General features: G+C 44.3%; 2 protein-coding genes across 4 annotated transcripts in view; one reads left to right on the top strand and one right to left on the bottom strand.

Moving 5' to 3' along the window:
* The window catches only part of LOC109870123 (helicase SRCAP), a 29,680-nt gene extending 18,762 nt beyond the window's left edge, over positions 1 to 10,918 (top strand). For both annotated transcript variants that reach the window (XM_020460479.2, XM_031804711.1), the window contains exons 24-32: positions 614 to 924; positions 1,140 to 1,342; positions 3,303 to 3,472; positions 3,720 to 3,916; positions 4,047 to 4,161; positions 4,256 to 4,381; positions 4,646 to 4,828; positions 4,927 to 5,010; positions 5,144 to 10,918. In XM_020460479.2, coding sequence (XP_020316068.2) covers positions 614 to 924; positions 1,140 to 1,342; positions 3,303 to 3,472; positions 3,720 to 3,916; positions 4,047 to 4,161; positions 4,256 to 4,381; positions 4,646 to 4,828; positions 4,927 to 5,010; positions 5,144 to 9,373 — 5,619 coding nt within the window. In that variant the 3' untranslated portion in view covers positions 9,374 to 10,918. The remainder of the gene's footprint in view (positions 1 to 613; positions 925 to 1,139; positions 1,343 to 3,302; positions 3,473 to 3,719; positions 3,917 to 4,046; positions 4,162 to 4,255; positions 4,382 to 4,645; positions 4,829 to 4,926; positions 5,011 to 5,143) is intronic.
* A 1,027-nt stretch (positions 10,919 to 11,945) lies between these two features.
* Positions 11,946 to 22,131, bottom strand: LOC109870361 (syntaxin-4-like). 2 transcript variants are annotated; one of them, XM_031805071.1, is made up of 12 exons: positions 22,093 to 22,131; positions 21,866 to 21,945; positions 21,409 to 21,513; positions 20,943 to 21,042; positions 19,109 to 19,183; positions 18,909 to 18,979; positions 18,706 to 18,814; positions 18,456 to 18,529; positions 13,799 to 13,936; positions 13,405 to 13,515; positions 13,228 to 13,314; positions 11,946 to 13,087 (listed from the first exon to the last, which is right to left on the bottom strand). In XM_031805071.1, the coding sequence occupies exons 2-11, from the start codon at positions 21,893 to 21,895 to the stop codon at positions 13,237 to 13,239; spliced, it is 891 nt and encodes a 296-aa protein (XP_031660931.1). In that variant the 5' UTR covers positions 21,896 to 21,945; positions 22,093 to 22,131; the 3' UTR covers positions 11,946 to 13,087; positions 13,228 to 13,236. The 2 variants fall into 2 exon arrangements, with proteins under 2 accessions (XP_031660931.1, XP_020316437.1); XM_020460848.2 differs by having other exon boundaries at positions 21,866 to 22,122.
* Between the last annotated feature and the right edge of the window lie 1,711 nt (positions 22,132 to 23,842).

Raw genomic sequence — 23,842 nt, forward strand, 5'->3', positions numbered from 1 at the left:
GATGGCATGGAATTATTTGATTTGGATGGATGGTTGTAAAACAGAAATGTACTTTATTTGTTTTTTGAAGTAGGTGAAATTTGCAGTATACATTTCTCGAGAGTTGTGTGTGTGCCTGTGATTCCCGCAATATATTCCAAAATTCAAACAAAATATACAGGCGGCAGCATTTAGGAGGCACATGGTGTTTCTGATTAGTTTGACAATTGTCTTCTAATGTATTTGTTTGGCTACATTACCATCAATAGCGCACATCATTTTCTGCTTGGTTTCCAGATAAATGTAGCCTATTGAAAGAGAATGATGCAAGGATGTGATCAAAATAAGTGCATGTTACAAGGCAATCCCACTCATTTCAGTGCGCTCACTCACTACATGAACGAGCGTGTCTCTCATGCACTAAATTATGCCAAGTAAAAATATGATTCTGTGCCTTTTGCCGCTGGGAGAGAACTGCAGATGGTTTATTATTCATGTATGAGCCATACATTGACGCGTTCAGTCCAAAACGGGAGGTAAAAAAAAAGAACAAGGTTGTTTTCAGTCCTTTGGAGCTCCTCTTTAATTGTTTCTGTCTTATCAACTAACAAAGTATTCCTTTCCTCCCTGTCAGTCATGGCTGGCAGACAGCCGCAAGAAGCAGCGAGACAGCCGCCTGGCCCAAATCATCCGGATCAATGACCTGCACTGCAGCGCCAAGCCCGTGTACGGCCATGAGGTGCTGGACTTCCTCACCTTCCTCCCGGGCTCCTGCCCTGCTCCGGCCCCCAGGGCCCTGGGTCAGTGGGGCCGCTCGGGCCACACCGCCTGCTTGTTTGCCCAGTCCCACAGCACCGTGGACTACTGGGACCAAAGCCGCGCCCTGAGGGAGGCCATCCACACCACTGAGGACAGGCTGCAGCTGCTCAAAGATGTGATAGAAAGGTAACAAACTGACTGCTGCTTTCCACTGTCTGGAATCACGAGACGGTCTAGATTTTTGTTCTAGCCCTTCACTAACCTTTCCTTTTTTTTAACGAATCACCAAGCCCTTCACTAGTTAAATCCGGTGTGTCTGTTTCCAAACACTTTCTGTTTATCTTTCTTGTGATGCCTACCTGATTTTTTATTTTTTATTTCTTTTTTTCCTACTCCTCCAGGTTTACGTTTGTGATCCCACCGGTGGAGGCTCCAACCATCACCATGCACAGCTGCCACCCCCCTCCATCTCTGAGCCACAAGCAGGCCATGTTCACCTCGCTGCTCTCCTCCCAGGTAGCCCCGCTCACACGAAGTCTGCACCGCATCCAGTGCAACATGAGGACCCACTTCCCTGACCTGAGGCTGATCCAGTACGACTGCGGTGAGGCCCCACTCCTCCGACATCACACTTGTTTTTCAGTATAGAACATAGGACTTAACACCCTAGAGTCGATTGACACACCAGTGCGTCAATCTAAAAAATATAAGAGTTAAAAAATGAACACTCTATGGAAAGGGGAGACTCTCACGAACACTATGGTGGTCTCAAGCGCAAGGGAACTCGTCTGAAGTCGGTGCCGTTGATGTGCCAACTTGTTTGGACGCATCCGAACCGTTTGGTTTACAAACTAATGTGATCCCACTGTGGAACTCGATGGTGTTCTCCGTTATGATCTATGACCCCCCACAATTATCACGGGACTTGTCTAAAAGTAACCGTTACAGGTTAAAAAAAAAAATCGATGGCAGTGTGGAGGTAGTTTTGTTCCTACCCTAAAGTGGTTCAAAATGTGTTACAAAATAATATTGATATATTTTCTAGATATCAGACAGACACTTCAAAACCTTATTCCTTATGAACGTGTTTTATTAAATGTTTTCTATTTTTTTGTGGATACCTAAAGGGGTCTTAAAATTCTAAATCAAATGGCTAAATGATCCATCTTAAAACAATTCCATATGTCAGCTTAGAACAATAGTTGGGGCCGGTACATCCTGTGTAAACACAAACTCACTTTCTTGACACATAACATGGAGAACTTTGACGAAAGGCTATCAGAACAAGTTCACAAATAAAAATGTCTTTATGATACCTCGTGTAGGGATTTCCAAGACAGGAAAATTAGTTTGAACTTCTGGAAAGAGATTGAGAGATAATGGGGATAGATGTGGTAAAAAGGTAGATGGAATGCAGACCGTGGGGTAGAAGAAAGACGCTGGATTGGCGCACATTCAACAAATCTGATCAAACAAAGTTGATATTTCTTAGGTCCGTCATGGTGATTTTGATGTATAGTAACAAGCCCACAATGTGGTTACTAAAATCCGATTTGGATATACACTGGAAAACATAACTGAAGTTTTGGTCCCGTGTTTCATGAGCTGAAAAGAAGAGAAAAAATCCTTGAAATTTTCCACACGCACAAAAAGCTTATTTCTCAATTTTGTGCACAAATGTGTTTATATCCCTGTGAGTGAGCTTTTCTCCTTTACCAAGATAATCCATCCACCTGGCAGGTGTGGCATATCAAGAAGCGAATTAAACAGCAGGATCATTACACAGGTGCACCTTGTGCTGGGGACAATAAAAGGCCACTTTAAAATGTGCATGTTTGTCACACAACACATTGCCACCGATGTCTAATGTTTTTGGGAAGCGTGCAATTGGCACACTGACTGCAGGAATATCCACCAGAGCTGTAACCACGCCAGCCCAGGACCTCTACATCTGTCTTTTTCACCTGTGGGATTGTCTGAGGGGGGCCTATGGTCTATGCCCTCCCAGGCCCACCCATGGCTGCACCCCTGCCCAGTCATGTAAAATCCATAGATTAGGGCCTAATGACTGATTTTCCTTATGAACTGTAACTCTGAATAACTACGAGTGGTGCGGTGCAGACCAATTTATTGGATGCGTATGAAAGCTTGCTGAAAGATCGCAAGATAAATGAATACTCTGACTTCTGCGGGGGCCGCATTGCAGCAAATGCGGTCCGGCCATTGCAGACATTGGATTGACCATGCAGAGTCTTTTAGGAAACTTGTCTTGTTTTAGCTTGGCATTTGTTAAGGAATTTGAACTCCCGACACCTCCCATCAGTTTGGCTGTGTGTTTGCACACACCATGACACGAAAAGCCACTGTGTCAACTAGAAGTGTTGTTACTTCAATGATGATGAGTCGGAACGGGTTCTCTGGGTTCACTGGCTCGGGTTCTGTGTCTCTGGGTTCAGTTCTCCAGAGCAGCGTGTCTTTCAGTTGAAGACATTGAGGCATTTGTCTGAGGGGGGGTGCTTTTAACTCAATACAGCCTTTGGACAATAACACTGGTGTGTGTGCAGGTAAACTGCAGACGCTCCACACTCTGCTGCGACGGCTGAAGGAGGGCCAACACCGCGTGCTCATTTTCACCCAGATGACCCGCATGCTGGACGTGCTGGAGCAGTTCCTTGGCTACCATGGGCACATCTACCTTCGCCTGGACGGCAGCACCCGTGTCGAGCAGAGACAGGTGAGTGGCGCTATGACTCCTGAGCTCTATGGGATTCTGTTGTTGTGTTGGTCTTCAGCAAACTCATTCAGTAGGAGTCAATTCCATTCCCGAAGGAATTTTGCGGCTATTTTGTTTCTTGAGTTGAATGGAATTGACCCGGAGTTCAACACTGTGCCGAAACTGCTAACGGATGCTGACTGTCGGTTGAGAACCAAAAACATTTGTTTTCTCCTGTGTCCATCATATATCTTTCTCTCCCTCTCAGTCCCTGATGGATCGCTTCAACGCTGATCGCCGCATCTTCTGCTTCATCCTGTCCACGCGTAGCGGCGGCGTGGGGGTGAACCTCACGGGCGCCGACACTGTGGTGTTCTACGACAGTGACTGGAACCCCACCATGGACGCCCAGGCCCAGGACCGCTGCCACCGCATCGGACAGACCCGCGACGTCCACATCTACAGGTGCCCAGTTGAAACCCTCCCCTGAAAGTCTCCAGAAACAGCATGAGTTGTCCGCGTACTTCGACTCCGAAGGTATGACAATGTGTTGAACGTCTGGTGTGACTATTCTCCCCCCCCCACCCCCTTCCAGGCTGATCAGTGAGCGCACGGTGGAGGAGAACATCCTGAAGAAGGCCAACCAGAAGAGGATGCTGGGAGACATGGCGATCGAAGGAGGCAACTTCACCACTGCTTTCTTCAGACAGGTACGTCTCCACTGACACTGGTCTTTGACGTCGTCCATTTGCTCTGACTTGAGGGCAGTTCAAAAACGAACTACGCTCCTCTCTCTCCTCTCAGCAAACCATCAGGGAACTATTTGATGTGACGGAGGGGGAGAAGAAGGAGATGATCGTGGAGCTCTCTGTGCCCCAGCCTGAGGAAGAGGAGACTGTCAACAAACAGAGCACCACCATCCTGGAGCAGGTCAGTCACAACCAACACACTGGCAATAACAGGATGTATAGGAGGTTTACTGGTGTGTTCAGAGCAGGTGTCTCTCAGACCATAGACGCCTGTTTATACCACAACATAAAGCAGCAGGAGTCTGGAAGAGACCCAGAGACTAGCACCTGAGTGTTTGGATCAGCACGGACTCCATACGAACAAGCTTTGAAAATACAATGAATAAACTTGATTATTAGAGGACAAATGATTGTGTTATTTAAGTCAGTTCTCTCTCTGCCACAGGCCCTGTGTCGTGCCGAGGATGAGGAGGACATAGTGGCCGCCTCCCAAGCCAAAGCAGAGCAGGTAGCTGAACTGGCAGAGTTCAACGAGGCCATCCCATTGGACGAGGCTGGTGAAGGGAGGGACCCAGAAGAAGAGGAGCTCTCCAAGGCCGAGCAGGAGATAGCGGCTCTTGTGGAGCAGGTGATTGTTGCTCAATATCCCTGTTTTTGGCCTATCCCATCTGTTATTTGACGATGTGCAGCAAATCTGACCGCCTGTCTTTTTCCCCCACGTCTCAGCTAACTCCTATAGAACGCTATGCTATGAACTTCCTAGAGGATTCACTGGAGGATGTGTGCAAGGAGGAATTAAAGCAAGCCGAGGTAAGATTGCTATTTCTCAGTGCATTTAAGAGAGCTTGACATGTGTCCATGTTTAATTGGTTCACCCTATTACAGACCTGAGTTAAAATAAAAATCACTAGCGACTGCCCATCTCTCTGCTCTGTGTTTACAGGAGCAGGTGGAGGCTGCCAGGAAGGGGCTGGACCAGGCAAAGGAGGAGGGCCTGAAGCTGCAAGCAGGCTCCTCAGACAACGACGACGAGGACTTCTCATCACAGCCAGTAGAGGAGCCCTCCACTCCCGGGTCGGGCCGCCGCCCACGCAAACACAAAGAGAAAGGCGCCCCCTCCACCAGGACCAGCGGCAGGCTCCGAGGGACCACGGCCTCCCCAGAGCCCGACACCCCAACCCCCACCCCTAGAGAAGTGCCTGAAAGACTCCGCTCTGTTTTGAGAGGACGAGGGGGGACCAAAGACACCACCACCCCGGCTCACACAGAGCACCCAAGGGTCCACACCACCTCATCAAGGCTCCAGGAATCTGCCAAAGCTGCAGCGACAACCACGGCCTCTCCTCGAGACTCCAGTCTCATATCCGGGGCGGCAGCGCCACTTCTCCGGACCCAGTCCCACTCCAGTTCAGTGCCTTCCACTGCCACCAGTCCTCCAGCTGGGAAACCACTGACACAACCAGGGGACTCGGACACTGAGTCACCCAGGAGGGAGCAGGGAGAGTGTGTCTCCTCGGATTCCATGTGTCCGGTGGACCACCAGTCATACTCTGCCCAGGCCAGGGATTATGACAGCAGGGACCAGAAGTCCCTGTCTCCCCCCTTGGTGTGCTCTCTCTCCCGGTCGCCACGCAAGCGCCAGTCAGCCGACGGGGAGGTCCTGCTAGGCCTCCCGGAACATTCCCCGTCGGCCAAGGTCCTGCGGAAGCTCCCTGGTCGCCTGGTGACAGTGGTGGAGGACAAGGAGCCCAGGAAGAGGAGGAGAGGCAGCGGAACGGGAGGAGGCTCATCAGAGGAGCTGGAGCACGCAGAGTCGGGCCGAGGCTCAGACGTGCCAAGCGGAGACGCTACATCCCAGGCCCCTGACAAAACCAACCAATCCCCCAAAGAGAAAGATAAAGGGACGGCCTCAAAATACTCCTCAAAGATCACCAACCTCCCAGAGGACCTTTTAAGACACACCCATCCTGCCAGAAACTACCCTCCTTACTCCCCACCCCACCACTCCCCTGACATGCCGGTGCTGAGGAACCTGCCGGTGCGGCGGCGGCTTGAGAGTGAGTCTCGCGTGGCAGCCCAGTTAGGAGAGCAGGGTCTGGGCCGAGGGAGAGGAGGGAACTACCACAGGAAAATGGACACTCAGCCAGGAAATGAAGGCACCGCGTCCTCGGGCACTAATGTTGCTAACTCGACCCCGCCGTTGAAACGAAAGAGGGGCCGACCCCCCAAGACTCCCCTCAGGGTGGTGGAACCCCAGCCAGAGCATCTATCCCCTCCCCACCCTAACTTACCAAGTGAGGAGAGGAGCCCCCCCTTCTCCGCAAAACGCAAGAGAGGTCGTCCCCGCAAAAACTTTGGGTGCAAAAATGCAGTGGGTGCAGGAAAGAACTCAAACGCCCCCACTGCCAGCACCACCAGCCAAGCTAGTTTCCTGTCTGACACTGCTGCTGCAGACACAGAGCCACTAGCCCAGTCTGCCCCCACTAAGCCTCAAACTGTGGCCACCTCTGCTGTCTGCACCAGCCAAGCCTCTCCGTCTACCAAAGCTGAGGAGTCCACCGCAACATTAAAAGCAGACACTAAGACTGAGTTCCCTACCACAACCCCAGCTCAAGTCCTTACCGTAACTGCTATTCCTGCGCCAAGCCGAACTCAAGTTCCCACCTCAATTCCAATCTCTGTCGCCACCTCAAACTCAACCTCTGTTCCTGCCTCAAGCTCACCCACAGTTTCCACCCCAAGCTCACACACAGTATCCACATCGAGGATGACCTTTGGTCATGCCTCAAGGTCAACCTCTGGTCCCATCCGAATTCCAACCGCAGTCCTCACTTCAACACTGGCCCAATTCCTCACTTCAAGACCTAGAGTCACCACTTCACCGCCAGTCTCCACTTCTCCATCAATCTCCACAACAACTGCCACACAAATCTTCACCCCTACCCCCAACACTCCTCCCCTTGCCCAAATCACTATCCCTACTCCAGCTCTAGCCCAAATCCCCAAAATTGCCACATCAGCCTCTACTCCAACCAGCACCCCCACACCAACATTCACACATGTGAAACCAACCCTTACTCCGGTCCCTACCACAGTTGTCACAACTAATCTACCAACACTTAGTAAACCCACCACAACCTCAATCGCAAATCTAACCACAATTTCCACACCAGCCCCACCCAGAATTGTCACCACTGTTACCACTGCCGCCGCAGCAGCAGCTCCTGCCACAGCCTCCATACCAACTTCTACCAAAATCACCACCACAACCCCCATACCAGGCCCTACGCCAACCATCACGTCAACTGCTACACCAGACCCTACCACAACGGTCAGAATTGTCACCACCATTACAGCAGCTCCTGCCACAACCTCCATAACAACTTCTACCAAAATCACCCCCACATTAACCATCACATCAACTGCTACACCAGATCCTACCACAACCGTCAAACCAACCCACACACCAGTCCCTACCACGATCACCACAACCTCTGTTCCAATTCCCAACACCATCCCCACAGCAACCACAACCAGAACTGTCACCACTGTTACTGCAGCCACTACCACAACACCAAACCCCACCCCTTCCCAAGTACCCATCACCACCAAAATCCACACCCAGATATCCACTCCAAGTTCAACACAAGTACCCCCCCGAGCCCAAATTCCTGTTACGTCCAGCATCTCCACTGCTGTGGCTGTCACCGAGAACCAGGCTTTGGAGCCTGCTCCAGTGGAGACTGCCCATAACAGAGACTCCGAGAAGATAACAGACATGGAGGTAGAAGAGGAGATTAGTGACTCTCAACCGAAAAAGAGAAAAGTGGAGAATTCTGAAGCCAAAGACACTGTCCCAGAGGCCCCAGTGGCTCCTCGGCCAGAAGAAACCAGCAAGAAGAGGCCTCTCAGTCGCCAGAGCAGTCAAGAGTCTGTGCGCTCCTCCTCTCCTTCCTCAGTGTGTTCCACATCCACTCCCACACGGTCAGCCCAACACAAGAAGGGTGCAGAGAAGAGGGCACCTGCCAAGAAGATGCGAGGGGAGGTTTCCTCTGACCCAGAGAAGGGGGAGGGAAAGGCAGAGAAAGATTTCACCAATGCTACTCAGAGGAAGCAGTCCAGGTCCTCCTCTTCAGACTCTGACACCTCTGAAACCAGGAAGGAGCGCCTCCTCACCCGCTCAGCCCAGAGCCGGCAGGAGACCGAGGGGGATGGAAGACCCGCCAGGAGCTCTGAACGTGTGGGCAGGAATGTGTCCAACAACACAGGTACTGATGAGTCTGGCAGCCAGACATCCTCTGTGAGAGTCACTCGGAAATCTTCTGTTCCTCAGCCCACCCCAGAGAGAAAACCCCAGTCCAACAGTGTGCCCTCTATCCAGCCAGAGGTCCTAGGGAAGAGGTGTTCAGCCCTGAACGCTGCAGCCAAACTCCTTGCCATGCGAGGCAGGATCGACACCCCTGGCAGCAGGAAAGACCCTGCGGCTAAGACCAGTGGGCAGAATGCCACTTCTCCTGCTTCCTCTGACAAGAACCAGAAGTCCAAATCTAAAAGTGCACCTGCCACTCCGCCAACCAACTGCAACAACAAAGTAGGAAGCAGCAAGACAACCCCAACCCAGTCAAGCCGCACCGCTGCACGTTCCACCCGCCAGTGCCCTGGTCCCCTCGTCCCGGCCTTGGAGACGAACAGCAAGAGGGGGAGCAAAAAGGAGGAGAAGGAAAAGAAGAAGCCTTCCGAGGGAAAGGAGGAGGGTGAGCGGGAGACGCGCTCGTCCAGGGGCCACAGTGCATGCAGCAGCATGAGTAGCGATGGTGGTGGAGGCAGCAGCAGGAGCCAGAGCAGCAGCAGTAGCCTCAGCTCCCAGAGCACCGGGCCCAGGCCCAACCACTCACGAGCACCCTCCTCCGGCAGTGAACGTGAACGCAGCACCGAGAGGGGCAGGAGGCGCAGCCACAGGAAGGAAGGAGAGGGCCGTGGGAGGGAGACCCGGAAGGAAAGAAAGGAGAGGCACGCCCAGAAGCGGGAGAGGCTTTCCCAGGAAGGGAACGCCGGATCGGGAGAGGGCACCCCGGACAGGGTGCTGCGCAGCGTGGCGGCTATGGCAGCGGCTCAGGCCCGCACACCAGCCGCTAACACCCGCTCCTCCTCAGCCCAACACAACAAGACATGATGGGAGGACTAGAGATGAGGAGTGAGGGATTCTGACTGGAAAAATAGAGGGGTAGGTTGTAACAGAGGAGATATGACCTCTAAAGTTGCTGCTTTGTCTACACTGACAGACCAGAGCAGAACAATGAGTGTTGTGCAGGTCAGTGACCTCTCTCCCTCTTGGGCCCCTCCCCCCCCCCAACCCACATTAAAGCTGGTCTCCTCTCCAGTTCAGCCATCATCAACTGGGGGAAAGGCTCAGGGATGCCAGACTGTGTGCAAAGAGAAAGGTGGCACCATGGTAGTGCCATTCCAGAGGTGAGGTGTTGCTAGTCCTGAAGGTGTCACTTCATGCAGACAGTGACTTGATTGCGGGGACTTTGTTGCGAGTGAGTAAATTGTTAGTTCACACTATGTACTGTAAAACATTTAAAAAGACTGGAATACTAAGAGATGTATATGTGTCCGAGAGAGGTTTAAATTGTGCCCTATGTACAGAGTTTATTCGCTGCCAGGGTTATTGATTGAAAATAAGCTTGTGAGTGACAGTTGTATCGTAAGATGAAGGTTTTAGACAGTTGGGTTCTGGACATATTGTCAACTGTTCTGTTTCCAGTCAGTTGATAAGTGATGGATATTTTATGGTTTCTTCCAGGGAAATGGGAAGAGAGCAGATCTGTAAATGTGATCTTTGCTGCACTATGCTGGAGTTGGTCTTTGCTTGGGCCTCCCTATCTTGTGATTTTCTGCCCACATTTTTAAATCCAGCCTGCATTTTTTTTATTCGCACATCAGACATGTTGTCCTCAGCATAATTTGAGTGCATCGTTGTGTAGTATTTTTATTACATCAATTTCAATCAAAATACTATTATGTTCCTGGTACCTCACACAATGCATCTTTCAAGCTCTAAATATGTATGTCTTTCTTGGGCTTCTGCATCTTGAAGATAGTACTTATTTTGCTTACTGGCAATGCAGAAACAGGAGCAGAACTTTGATTTAATTCTCCTCACCTTTCCAAAGTCAGTCAGACATTATGGTCAACGTCATGAAGTTGATCTAAAAGGGGATTGAATCCTTGTGAATAAAATGAGTGCCTATTAGGCCGAGCAGGTGGACGGAGATCCCAGTTTGCCTTGTCAAGTACCTGACGTTGGGGTGTCGTCATTAGTACAAAAAAATATTTAAAAAATCCACCTTCTGTAAATCACAAGTAAAGCACCCTATGCATCAGTGCTATCAAATTCTATATCATTTTTTACTATTGTCATTTCTTCATTGCACCTCTTTCATGTAAGTACTTGGACAAAACATGTGAATAAAACACTGGTACAGTTCCAGGTGGCTCTATATATTGTCAATTTACTTTGAGGACTTGCATTTGGAAAAGCTATTTTTGGGCAGGGTGCTGTTTTGAGTGAATGGGTGGGTGGAATATGGTAATGGTCTTATTTTGTTATCTTGATGTCTTTCATTTGTTACATTCCTCTGTTCCCTTGTAATTCCACGTCGTTTTACTTGAAAGATTAATAGACAATGAGTTGAATAAAAAGACCAAAAATGTATTGGGTGTTTGGATGTCTTACTACCTCTACCTTAGTTGAATCAACTGACTAATTTATGGAAAACAGCATCTGCTAAATGACTAAAGTGGAAATGTGTTTGTGCACGGTGCTTGTATTATACATCTCATTAGGTGTCATGCAGGATTTGTTGTAAGATCAATATTGCTGGTTGGAATGTAGGCATATGGGGCAAATGTATACTGAACAAAAATATAAATGCAACCTGCAAAGATTTTACTGAGTTACGTAAGGAAATCAGTCAATTGAAATAAATTCATTAGGCCCCAATTTACGGATTTCACATCATAGCAAAGGCATACTCACTTGGCAGCCAGGCCCAGCCAATCAGAATGAGTTTTTTCCCCACAAGGGCTTTATTACAGACAGAAGTACCCACACACGATCCTGCAGGTGAAGAAGCTGGATGTGGAAGTCCTAGGCTGGTCTGTGGTTGTGAGGTCAGTTGGACGTACTGCCAAATTATCTAAAACAACGGAGGCAGTTTAGGGTAGGGAAATTTACTTTGAATTATCTGGTGGACATTCCTGCAGTCAGCATGCCAATTGCACGCTCCCTCAACTTGAGACATCGTGTTGTGACAAAACTGTACATTTTAGTGGCCTTTTATTTGCCTCGGCACAAGGTGCACCTTAAATTGAACATGCTTATTGAAATGCACACCTGTCAGGTCGATTAATTATCTTGGCAAAGGAGGGATGTAAACAAATTGTGCACAATTTGAGAAGCTTTTTGTGCTTCTGGAACATTTCTGGGATTTTTTATTTTAGCACATGGGACCAACACTTTATATGTGGAGTTTATTTTTGTTCAGTGTACCATAAAGCCCGTCAGGGATTTGCTTATGTAGCCATGTCTTTAGTACATCAATCTGATGGCTATTGAGAACATATACAGTACTAGAAAATGTTACATTTTAAAGGTGCAAGATGTCCCTCCTACGATATTTCTGAGGACTGTTTCCCTCAGAGAATATGCAGCAGTAGCAGAAAAAGGCACGGAGACAAACCATACTCTGCTAACTTTAATCTGGGCAACAGTTAAACCCATTTCATTTTTTAAAATTAAAATTGCTGAACATTTGATACAAAATTCAACAGCCACATAATATACAGTAACAATGTACTTCACTGCTCTCCTCACTCATCCCGTTTCTCCCTTCGCCAAATACTGTACAAGTATTTAGCTCCTCTTGTCACTTCATAGGGAGGAGCTAGTGGGCACAGAGAATTAAGGCTAGGGTACAGTACCATGGCTGATCTCTTCACGGTTTGAAAAACAAATCTGATATAAAATGGTTAGTTCTTGAAGCAGAAGAGCATTGAATAATTACAGAACAGATTCCATCCCTTCTTTAAAATAAGGTAGTACGCTACTATACTCCATGATCTCAGACAGAGCCCTTAGATTTTTGCAAACACAAGAAAATGTTAATTAGGGAAAAAAAGGCACCATAACTATAAGGGTTCCTATTACTGTGGCACGACTAAACATAGCAGCTTCCATAATATTAAAATTATAAATAAATACTGAAGTGAATAGGACATGCTTAGACCACATTCTCCTAATGGGAGAGACATTTCAAGTGCCAATTCTTTATAAAAGAGTCACATGGAACTCATTTCAGACACCTTTCAAATTTGATAACTGCACGTCTTAATTACTCACCAAATAATAAATTGGCGATATACAATTTTATTATTCTAGATCTGCATTTAAAAACAAGAAGCCATAAGCGCTTAAAATGATTTTTTTCCCCACTTTGTACTAATACAATAAGAATCACTTAAGCACTTTAGTTTTCCTGAGCAAATCTGATCAGCACCTTGTCAGTGTCGGTTCAAATACTGCATTCTTCCTTGGGGACACGTATGGGTCCAACAAGTTGAGTAAGTAACGGAGTTGTCCACACATTTTCATTTAGGGTGCCATTGAAGAAAAGGGCACCACAGAGAGCCCCAAAAAAACTTCAGCATTGCCTTTTGCTGAAAGTGGGGCAGTTAACGTATGAGCATGAGAGACAATGGCTGTTTGTGCCTGTGTGCCTCCCGGTCTGTGCCAGGGTATCGATAGTTAAGAGGTCAGTGATATCAATAAGACAGGACTTCTCTTCAAGGTCCCAGGGCAGAAGTGGGTTAGAGGAAGATGACACTGCAAGGAAGAATTTCAAAAAAGTACAAAATAAGTTGATTGAATACATTGACCTAATCAATAAATGGTTCATAGTTTTGTATTTTTCAGTAAATTAATGTTGAAATATGGCTATTTTTGCTAACTACGAGAGAACTCACATCAGGATCTCAGGAGAAGCTGATAGCCAATGAGATTGCTAAAATGAGGAGGAGAATGGCACAGCATAACGCAATCCATATCTTCTTCTGTAGAGGAAGAGAGCGATAGAAAGGTAGTATCAATGTTCATTAGCTAACCTGTCCAATAATTGGCACAACCTTAAAATTAATTCCTACCTTGCGTGCTTTGTTTTGGTAGGTGGCAGCCTTCGCAGTGTCTACCACTGCCTTTTCTACATAGTTAGTTGAATTGATGATGTTGGCTTCAATGCGGTTGACCATCTCCCCCTGCATAACAGAACAACAGTTTGTCAATTCAGCAAACGCTTCACTAAAAAGGTATTTTGCCAACCAACTTTCTCAGTAACAAGTCTCCAAAGCCCATTTCTCCTTCCTCCCCAAAGTGTGTGCACTTGTACTGGTGTGGGAAATAGAATTTGAAAAATGGATTCTGCCCATGCTTGCACCAATCCAAAGCTTTTAAACCTTTGACAGGGAGTTAACAAGTGCACACTTGGGTAAGAAAGGTAATAGGGCTCCAGTTTGTCCTCCTGGGGTGTGACAGTCTTACCTGAGCCTCCACCTCCATGGCCAGGTACCGGAACATGTCATGCAGGTCCTTAATGCTCCTTTCCAGTTTAAGGATCTCATCATGCCGGGACTCAATCTCATTCAGTGCCTGCTTAGTGGCTTTAGCGTCAATCAGGATCTACAGGAAGGAGAGAGTAAATGTTACAATCAGGTTATTTAGAGCCTGACAAAATGTCTGAGAAATGACGACAAGTGTCTATTTAACTGCTCATAAAACTTAACACATCTAGTCAAGAGAACATCAACTACGCTTGAACTGAAACAGCTATAGTCACACTATAAAGCAAGGGTGGCCAAAGGGTTCCATCTATGGGGATCTCTTTCACAACTATGGTGACTATACAGATTTCTAAGAATGTCCCCAGACACAGGCATTGCAATGAGTGCTTACCAAATCCAAACCTGTAGTCCAATGCAAGCAAACAAGAGTGTCTTAAAACAAATGTCATTTTACTCCCAAGTGCCTTCAGAAAGTATTCAACCCCCTAGACTTTTTCCACATTGTGTTGTTACGAAGTTGGATTGATCTGTCATTTTTTTTAAATCGAAGATTTACACAAAACTCTGTTCAGTGGAAGAAGAATTAATTAAAAAAAGTAATGAAACAATATATCTTGAGTAGATGAATATTCAACCCCTGAGTGTTAGAATCACCTTTGACAGCAATTACAGCTGTGTCTTTTTGGGTTCGTCTCTAAAAGCTTTGCACACCTGGACCGTACAATATTAGTTTTTAATTATTAAGCTCTGTCAAGTTGGTTGTTGATCATTGCCAGACAGCCATTTTCAAGTCTTGCCATATATTTTCAAGCCAATTTAAGTAAAAACTTTAACTAGGCCACTCAGGAACATTGAATGCAGTCTTGGTAAGCAACTCGAGTCCAGTGTATGTATAGTTGGCCTTCTGTTTTAGGTTATTGTCCTGCTGAAAGGTGTATTTGTCCCCCAGTCTCTGTTGGAAAGTAGACAATCAGGTTGTCCACTAGGATTTTGCCTGTGCTTAGCTCTATTCATTTTATTTTTATCCTGAAAAACTATAGTCCTTATTGATGACAATTACACCTCTAACATCATGCAGCCACCACCATGCATGAAAATATGAATAGTGGTAGACCGTATTGTGTTGGACTTGCCCCTAGCAAATGTATAAAAGACAAAAGCTTTGTTTTGTTTCTTTGCCACATTTTTTGCAATATTACTTAAGTTCTTTATTGCAAACAGAATTAATGTTTTTGAATATTTGTATTCTGTACAGGATTCCTTCTTTTCCCTGTCATTTAGGTTAATATTGTAGAGTAACTACAATGTTGTTGATCCATACTCAAGTTCTCCTAAAAAAAAAAAAAAGGCTGTTGGCCTCATGGTGAAATCCCTAAGCGGTTTCCTTCCTCTCTAGCAACTAAGTTAGGAAGTATGCCTGTATATTTGTAGTGTCTGGGTGTATTAATACACTATTAGTGATGTGCAGTTCGCTAACGATTCGTTCTTTTTGAACTACTCTTCACTGACTCAAGTCATGATTTGTTTTTCTGAGTGATTTGTTCATTTTAGTTGGATGTTTGACCTAACTTACTATTGCTGGCCGCAACGAGTCCAACAGCAGGATTAATACACGCTCCTCCGGCTCAGCAGCTCCAGAGACATGCGCCGACCACCAACTGTCTGTCATAAGCATGCAGGTAAATACTTCCCTACCAAATAAAAGAGCAGTAACTACACATTGTCAAATTTGTTAGACATTTTTGATACATGCTTTATCAGGTGGACAAATATCCTGCCTCCACCGTGTTGAGAAAATGGGGCTAATTTCTGCAGTAAGTGGAAAAAGTGGCAGTTGAAACCAGGGACGAAAAAAAACTGTAAGTGGAAAAAGTGGCAGTGAAACCAGGGACGAAAAAAAACTAAGTGGAAAAAGTGGCAGTGAAACCAGGGACGAAAAAAAACAGTAAGTGGAAAAAGTGGCAGTGAAACCAGGGACAAAAAGCAGTAACTGGAAAAAGTGGCAGTGAAACCAGGGACAAAAAGCAGTAACTGGAAAAAGTGGCAGTGAAACCAGGGACAAAAAGCAGTAACTGGAAAAAGTGGCAGTGAAACCAGGGACAAAAAGCAGTAACTGGAAAAAGTGGCAGTGAAACCAGGGACAAAAAGCAGTAACTGGAAAAAGTGGCAGTGAAACCAGGGACAAAAAGCAGTAACTGGAAAAAGTGGCAGTGAAACCAGGGACAAAAAGCAGTAACTGGAAAAAGTTTGAGCTTTGGGCTGCAGCTTCTTGTATCAGCAAAAAACAAACTATATGAAACGAACAGCCGCATACAAATAAATCTATGAACAAGTTTGTGCAATAAAAAAAATGGAAACCAGTGTATTCCAGTGGGTATGCAAAGGAAGAAGGCAGTAACTGCCATCTAGGGTCAGAGGTCAATATGAATAAAAATGTCCTCATGTTAAGACAACAGATCTGACTACAACTCATTTGGCTGGACAATTAAACTATAAAGCCATTTTTCTGAGTTCCACTCTATGAGCAGTTACTGCTCTTTTACTTGTTGGATTCTAACTTGAAATATCCTTATTCATGTTACCATATTATAACTGATTGTATGGAAATCTACTGAGTGAGAAAGGGTAGTGCAGAAAGATTACATTCTGTCAGAACATGTTATTGTTAAATCTCATGTATCCTATAGAGAGAAGGGCAACGGTCTGGTTTCAGTCACAGATAAAGTAGGACAGACGTGAGTGAGTTAGGGAGGAATTCTGGACGAGGTCAGGTCAGATGAAGTGAGAACGAACAGTCGTCACTTGAGTTCCTGCCGAGCAACAAAAATGTATTGGCTGTCTAAATGTGCAAGGAAGAGACTCAGCCTAGAAGGAGGGTATAAATATACAGTACCAGTCAAAAGTTTGGACACAGCTACTCACTCAAGGGTTTTTATTTATTTTTACTATTTTCTACATTGTAGAATAATAATGAAGACATCAAAACTATTAAATAACACGTATGGAATCATGTAGTAACCAAAAAAAAGTGTTAAATGAAAATATATTTTATATTTGAGATTCTTAGCAACCCTTTGCCCTAATGCCAAGAGTGTGCAAAGCTGTCATCCTCTCAACCAGCTTCATGAGGTAGTCACCTGGAATGCATTTCAATTAACAAGTGTGTCTTGTTAAAAGTTCATTTGTGGAATTATTTTCCTTATTGTGTTTGAGCCAATCAGTTGTGTTAAGGTAGGGGTGGTATACAGAAGATAGCCCTATTCGGTAAAACCTTTGAAATGACACTCCATCAGTACTTTTAAGACCTGAAGGTCAATCAATCCGTAAAATTGTCTTAGTCTTTTCAGCTATTTCACTCAGTGGATGAATAAACTTGGTTTGGGCTTTGACTTGTCCGTTAGTTTGTCAGGACCTAACACTTGGTAGGGCAGAATAGATCATGAGTATAGGGAAGAAAAGTACATGTTTAGAACTGATAACTGATCACATGATGCAAGAATGATCGCAATTAATTGATTATTGAATATTACGATGGACACAGCTTTGTAGAACCAAAACATACATAGCCTTTGCTCAACAACCTCGACCTCAAGAATGAATAGTTTGGGAGGGGGGGCTGCAGTTTGCGAACGACATTGTGCTCATCTCCATCACGGACGGCGGTCAAGCAATGCATTCTGCCAAGAGTCGTTCACAATCTCATCCGGTTACAGCCACAACTAGACCTCGTTACAAACGTATCAATGCATCTTATTTGTATGCCTAGCAGTAAAACAAATGTAGGCTACATTGTTTAAAGCACACGTTTACAAGTCTGTCACAAATGACAGCTCCAATAAGCTCCCCATGGTGAACGAGACGGTTGTAAGACTCTTTCGAGTTTTCAGTTCCATTGTTTGCCAGTAGGGGGTTCTGCATGCTCTGGGCATTACTGACTCAAATGAACATAATCAGTCTAAAGATTTGTTCTTTTGACTGAACGAGTTGAAAATATCTGAGTCAGTAAAAACAGCCAAACTTCTCATCACTATCCAAAGCGTAATTAATAACTTCACCATTCTCAAAGGGTTATTCAGTGTCTGAGTGACCTTACAGATAATTGTATGTGTAGGGTACAAGAGATGGGCAAGTCATTCAAAAGTCCATGCAACTTATTATGTGACTTGTTAAGCACATTTTCACATTAAATTATTTAAGCTTGCCATAACAAAGGGGCTGAATACTTATTGACTTAAGATGTTAAGACGTTTCAGTTTAAATAATAACATTTCCAATAATAAAATTCCACTGGCATTATGGGGAATTGTGTGTATATCAGTGATACAAAATCTCAATTCAATCCATTTTAAATTCAAGCTGTAACATGTGGAAAAACACAAAGGGGGTTGAATACTTTCTGAAGGCACTGTATATGCATTTGTCTTTGTCCCAAACACTAAAGAGCTTAACTAGACAATGCCATTTCTATGTTTTTTGGTCATTCTGCTATATCAGAAAAACACAGAGCCTGAAAAGTCATAGTTAACAGAAAATTACCCAACAAAAAAAGGAAGAGAATAATGTTGTGGGATTGCCAGCAGGTGGTTTCATCGTGAATCATGAATTGTGGTTCATTTAAGTCAGTCAGTCATACTCACATTCTGTGTGAAAACATCAGTCTGTCCACTTTCAAGCATACCGTCCAACTCCTCATCTGTAACATTGGTGCCTGCTGGAGGGATATAACAACAGTTGATGCTTTTGGGTATATTTCATTTTCACATGAAATCACCTTTGTAAATGAACTTCTACATTGTAGTCTTGAATTCAGAAGATAAAAATCCATGGTGTTGAAATCACTTTCTGATCAGCAGTATGATAACAGTAACAGATGACATTCAGCCTTACTTATTCTGAGCTGCCTTTGTATCCTCTCCACGTTGCGATCTCTGTAGGAAGCCTGGATGGTGTTACAGTGGTCCATCAACTCCACAAACTCTCGAGACAAGACACCATGCTAGAGAAAGAGAGAGATGGAAGTGTTAAATTAATGTCAGCCTACAGTATATTGGATTACAATCAAGACTTTATTAATTATATAGAAGCCTCACTTGTGCTCTCTGCATCCTTAGGTTTATGGGAACGTATTTCCCATCATCATCCCCTTTTTTGGGTTCAATGGCTGTAAAAAATAAAAATAAATAACAATTGGTTGGATATTTCTGTATTCAGGTTTATCAACTGGGGCCACCGAATCACCTGTGATCATTAGTCAATATCTCACCATATAATTTCAGTTTAGAATACTCACTGTTCAGTTTCTTCTGGATCTGCATTGCCATTGTTTTGATCTCTTCCCGAAGGGTTTGAAGTTCCCTTTTCATACCTGAACAACAAAGAAACGTTACGACCTCACCTTTTATTTACTGTCATCAGGCAGAGTAACAAATCCCTCAGCCCGTAGGGCTGTAGGGTACCTGCTTCTATAAACCAATGAGGAGATGGGAGAGGCAGGACTTTCAGCATGATCTGCGTCAGAAATAGAAAGGACTTCTATTTTTGCCCTGGGCAACGCAGACGCTCGTTGGCGCACGCGAGCAGTGTGGGTGAAATAATTGAATAACATAGATTTCTACATTTATTTTGCGATGGTCACGCACGCGACGTGTCCGGTCTGGTCAGCATGTCGGCTGGTAAGACTGCAAACTAACTGCGTTTAGTTTTACTTGTTCATTTCTTTACATTTCTTTGTGTATCCATACAAATGATGCTGAATCATGATCTCGACTGGCTGAGAAAATCTGCCTGTCTGTATTGCAACAATGTTGCAAATGTCAGAGATAATGTCTTGATGCTTTTTACAGTGGAGATCAAGTTTCTAAATTGCATGACGTAGCCGATGAGACACTGGATCTGTAAAAGTAATAGTAGTGTGATGCTAGGTAATGACAAATGATGGCACTTTTTATGAATGTTGTTTAGTATATCATGGGCAGGATAGACTAACAATGGGAAATTCAAACCACCTGTTGTATAAAATGTTTTAACTGATAAGAATTTGGTTTATGAAGTTATTAAAAACGTGGCATTCTGTTACCAAATCGACCAAAAAAATCTGTAACAATGACTGCAACTGAATTAGCTACAGTGAGAATTCATAGTATTTTATTTTATTTAACTAGGCAAATCAGTTACGAACAATTTCTTATTTTACAATGACGGACTACCCCGGCCAAACCCTCCCCTAACCTGGACGACGCTGGGTCAATTGCGCGCCACCCTATTGGACTCCCAATCACGGCCAGTTGTGATACAGCCCGGGATCGAACCAGGGTCTGTAGTGACATCTCTAGCGCTGAAATGCAGTGCCTTAGAACGCTGCGCCATTCGGTAAGGTTGTTCCATGTCATATCATCAAGCCAATAACCTGTTGCCATTTATAAAATTGCACCGAAACTTCCTGTTTCCATCACAGATCTACCTGTTACAAAACTTAAAATCTGCACTGTTTTTTGAGTAAATGTGTTTTTGTTAAATTCCCAGTGGAAATTGTTCAAAGTAATCCTTGTGCATTGAGTTGTATGGTTTGTTTAACTTTGCAATCAATGTTTTTTGTTTGGTATACATTTAAAGTAAAAAAATCTGAGTCTCAGTGTCATTCTGTGGGTGGGGAGAATTTGTGGAACGTTCCAACAGGAATCTGTTCCAAAAACGTTGTAAAGTACAAGGTTGCCAACAAACAACGCATACAAAGTAGAATGATCTATTCACCTAGCTAATTAGCTGCCGAATAGGCATCAACCCACCACGTAGATTATTCTTAATGTTTGTCCATAGGCTAACAGAGTGAAGACAGACATTTTTCGGGAAATAAACTTAATGAAATTGCCCACTCCCTACCCGGTATCTTATTCTGCCGCTATACAACTTTGTATGCTTTGTTGGCAACCTTGTTATTTACAAAGTTTCGAGAACAGATTCCTGTTGGAACGTTCCACAAATCATACCCACCCTCATTCTGTTACCGTGGAAATGCAATATTCTATGCATATCATATAGTAACTCCTACATATATTACCACCATGCCATATATTTACATACAGCATATTATGTATATATTAGTGTGTTAGTGTTGCTCTACTGACCGTCCTCTGGCAGTGCCACACCCAACACTGTCTTCTGTTTGTTCTCAAGGTCAGAGACCACCTTTTTAAGCATCTCCATTACCCCTCGAATCTCTTGGACCTGATGAGAAGGGATAAACAGGCTGGTAAATGTAATAGAAGCTAAACTGTGAACTAGTTTTTTTGGGGCACTAAGAAAAGACCATGAGACAAATTCCGCATCACCCTGTGTGTCACTGATGAGATGACTGTTCGCATAACATGTACATTGGGCATACAGAAAAGCTACTGATTTTGACTTGGCATTATTTCGGCCAGATCACATTAGAATGATAGTTTATGTTGGCACAACAAACTGTTCCTGTGCTTGGCATACACAAGCCAAGATAAAAGTACTGCAGAGTAGCATAACATTGAAACTGACATCAAGTCACCATAAAAATGCAAACAGATGTCTCAACTCCTGAATTAATTTGCATGATTTCACCTTCTTGAAAAAAGCATCATTCTCCTTCTCTTCCTTCACTGTAGAAATCCCCGGTTTGACCATAAGGGCCCTGCCCTCTTCATCCTCGTCTGACGCCTCTGCGGTCTGGTGTGTGAGGAAGAGAGAATAGGGAAAGAATGGACACATTCATCACGTCATTAACAGGTAAATCCAACATGCAACCCATATTGAGTGCGGCATTGAACTTTCAATACACTTTTAGCCACTGGCCCATCCTTGGTTCTAGACTATCTTAATTATGCTAACTTAGCTAGATATCCGAGGTTTACTAGCTAGGTTCGCCAATTTAAATCAATGTAGCTAGCACTAATAGCTAACAGATAAAAAATACCCTATGAAATAGCTACACATTCTGCATTTGACCATGCATAAACGTCTATATTCATTGATATTGGTTAGTATAAGTTAGCTAGCCTGTTTTTCTTTTTACACTCACATTGCCAAGTTCCTTAGTTCGGTCCCGCATTTCCTCTCAGTCCAAATGCAATGTATTAACGAAGATACTATTACGATATCCTATATCAAGGTAAATATTTGTTTAATCAAATTAGCAATAAAACACACAAAAAAGTTTGTCATTCAACAAGTAAACTGCTACCACAGATATAAAACATATTTGCTGCTACTTCCTCTTCAGCTAGTATTTCAGAGAAAAATAGTCACCATTAGAACACACGCCACCTATCGTACTGTAGTTTAATATAGGTAATTGACGGCGCATGCGTGGTCTTTTTTATACTTTCGAACAAGCCACTGCGTAATGTTGCCCTCTGGTGTAAACACGATCATATTTATAATTCATTTGCGCTTAATTTGAACCTATTTAATCCCATCAGTCACAATAGTGACCGAAAAAAACGTTCCCAGTTATAAGCCTCTAAAACGTTTACTGAATGATATATCGATGCATTTCTAGCGAATATTAAAATAATAAAGGGTCTCAATGAAATATGTGCAGTGCCACATGTTTGTAAATTTTGTAAATTTTCACATGACCAGAGCTGTTTACTTCCTGCTTGCACATTGAGACGATGATGGCTGCATCAAAGCTCCCCATAAAAGGTTAGGTTATGTATGTTAACATAAAGATAGGACAAAGATTTGTGGTACACATCATCTTTAAGGTGTCTAGTATTCATATATGAATTTGCAATTACTCAACTTTGTTCAGTGTGGTCATAGAATGAGTAAACATGTTAATGGCAACAATAGTGACAGGCAGGATAACACAGTGCACATACGTATACACATATATAGTTCATGTTCTCCCTAACTTTCTGCTCTGTTCTTTCTTTTAGTTTTACTTTGAGTCAAGTTCTGGATGTGTTGCTCAGACAAGGCGTGCAACATTGCAGTTATCCCTCTGAGATTGTGATAGCGATGGGTCAGATATGGACTATGAGGGGGAGACAGGTACAGTGCCTTGCGAAAGTATTCGGCCCCCTTGAACTTTGCGACCTTTTGCCACATTTCAGGCTTCAAACATAAAGATATAAAATTGTATTTTTTTGTGAAGAATCAACAACAAGTGGGACACAATCATGAAGTGGAACGACATTTATTGGATATTTCAAAGTTTTTTAACAAATCAAAAACTGAAAAATTGGGCGTGCAAAATTATTTGCAGTGGTTAATTTACTTAATTTGAGTCAATTGGAGGTGTACATGTGGATGTATTTCAAAGCCTACCTTCAAACTCTGTGCCTCTTTGCTTGACATCATGGGAAAATCAAAAGAAATCAGCCAAAAGACCTCCACAATTCTGGTTCATCCTTGAGAGCAATTTCCAAACGCCTGAAGGTACCACTTTCATCTGTACAAACAATAGTACGCAGGTATAAACACCATGGGACCACGCAGCCATCATACCGCTCAGGAAGGAGACGTGTTCTGTCTCCTAGAGATGAACATACTTTGGTGCGAAAAGTGCAAATCAATCCCAGAACAACAGCAAAGGACCTTGTGAAGAAGCTGGAGGAAACAGGTACAAAAATATCTATATCCACAGTAAAAACGAGTCCTATATCAACATAACCTGAAAGGCTGCTCAGCAAGGAAGAAGCCACTGCTCCAAAACTGCCATGAAAAAGCCAGACTACTGTTTGCAAGTGCACATGGGGACAAAGATTCTACTTTTTGGAGAAATGTCCTCTGGTCTGATGAAACAAAAATATAACTGTTTGTCCATAATGACCGTCGTTATGTTTGGAGGAAAAAGGGGGAGGCTTGCAAGCCAAAGAACACCATTCCAACCGTGAAGCACGGGGGTGGCAGCATCATGTTGTGGGGGTGCTTTGCTGCAGGAGGGACTGGTGCTCTTCACAAAATAGATGTCATCATGAGATAGGAAAATTATGTGGATATATTGAAGCAACATCTCAAGGTATAAGTTAAAGCTTGGTGGCAAATGGGT

The sequence above is a fragment of the Oncorhynchus kisutch genome, linkage group LG25 (genome assembly GCF_002021735.2).
Source record: "Oncorhynchus kisutch isolate 150728-3 linkage group LG25, Okis_V2, whole genome shotgun sequence".
Classification (NCBI taxonomy): Eukaryota; Metazoa; Chordata; class Actinopteri; order Salmoniformes; family Salmonidae; genus Oncorhynchus; species Oncorhynchus kisutch.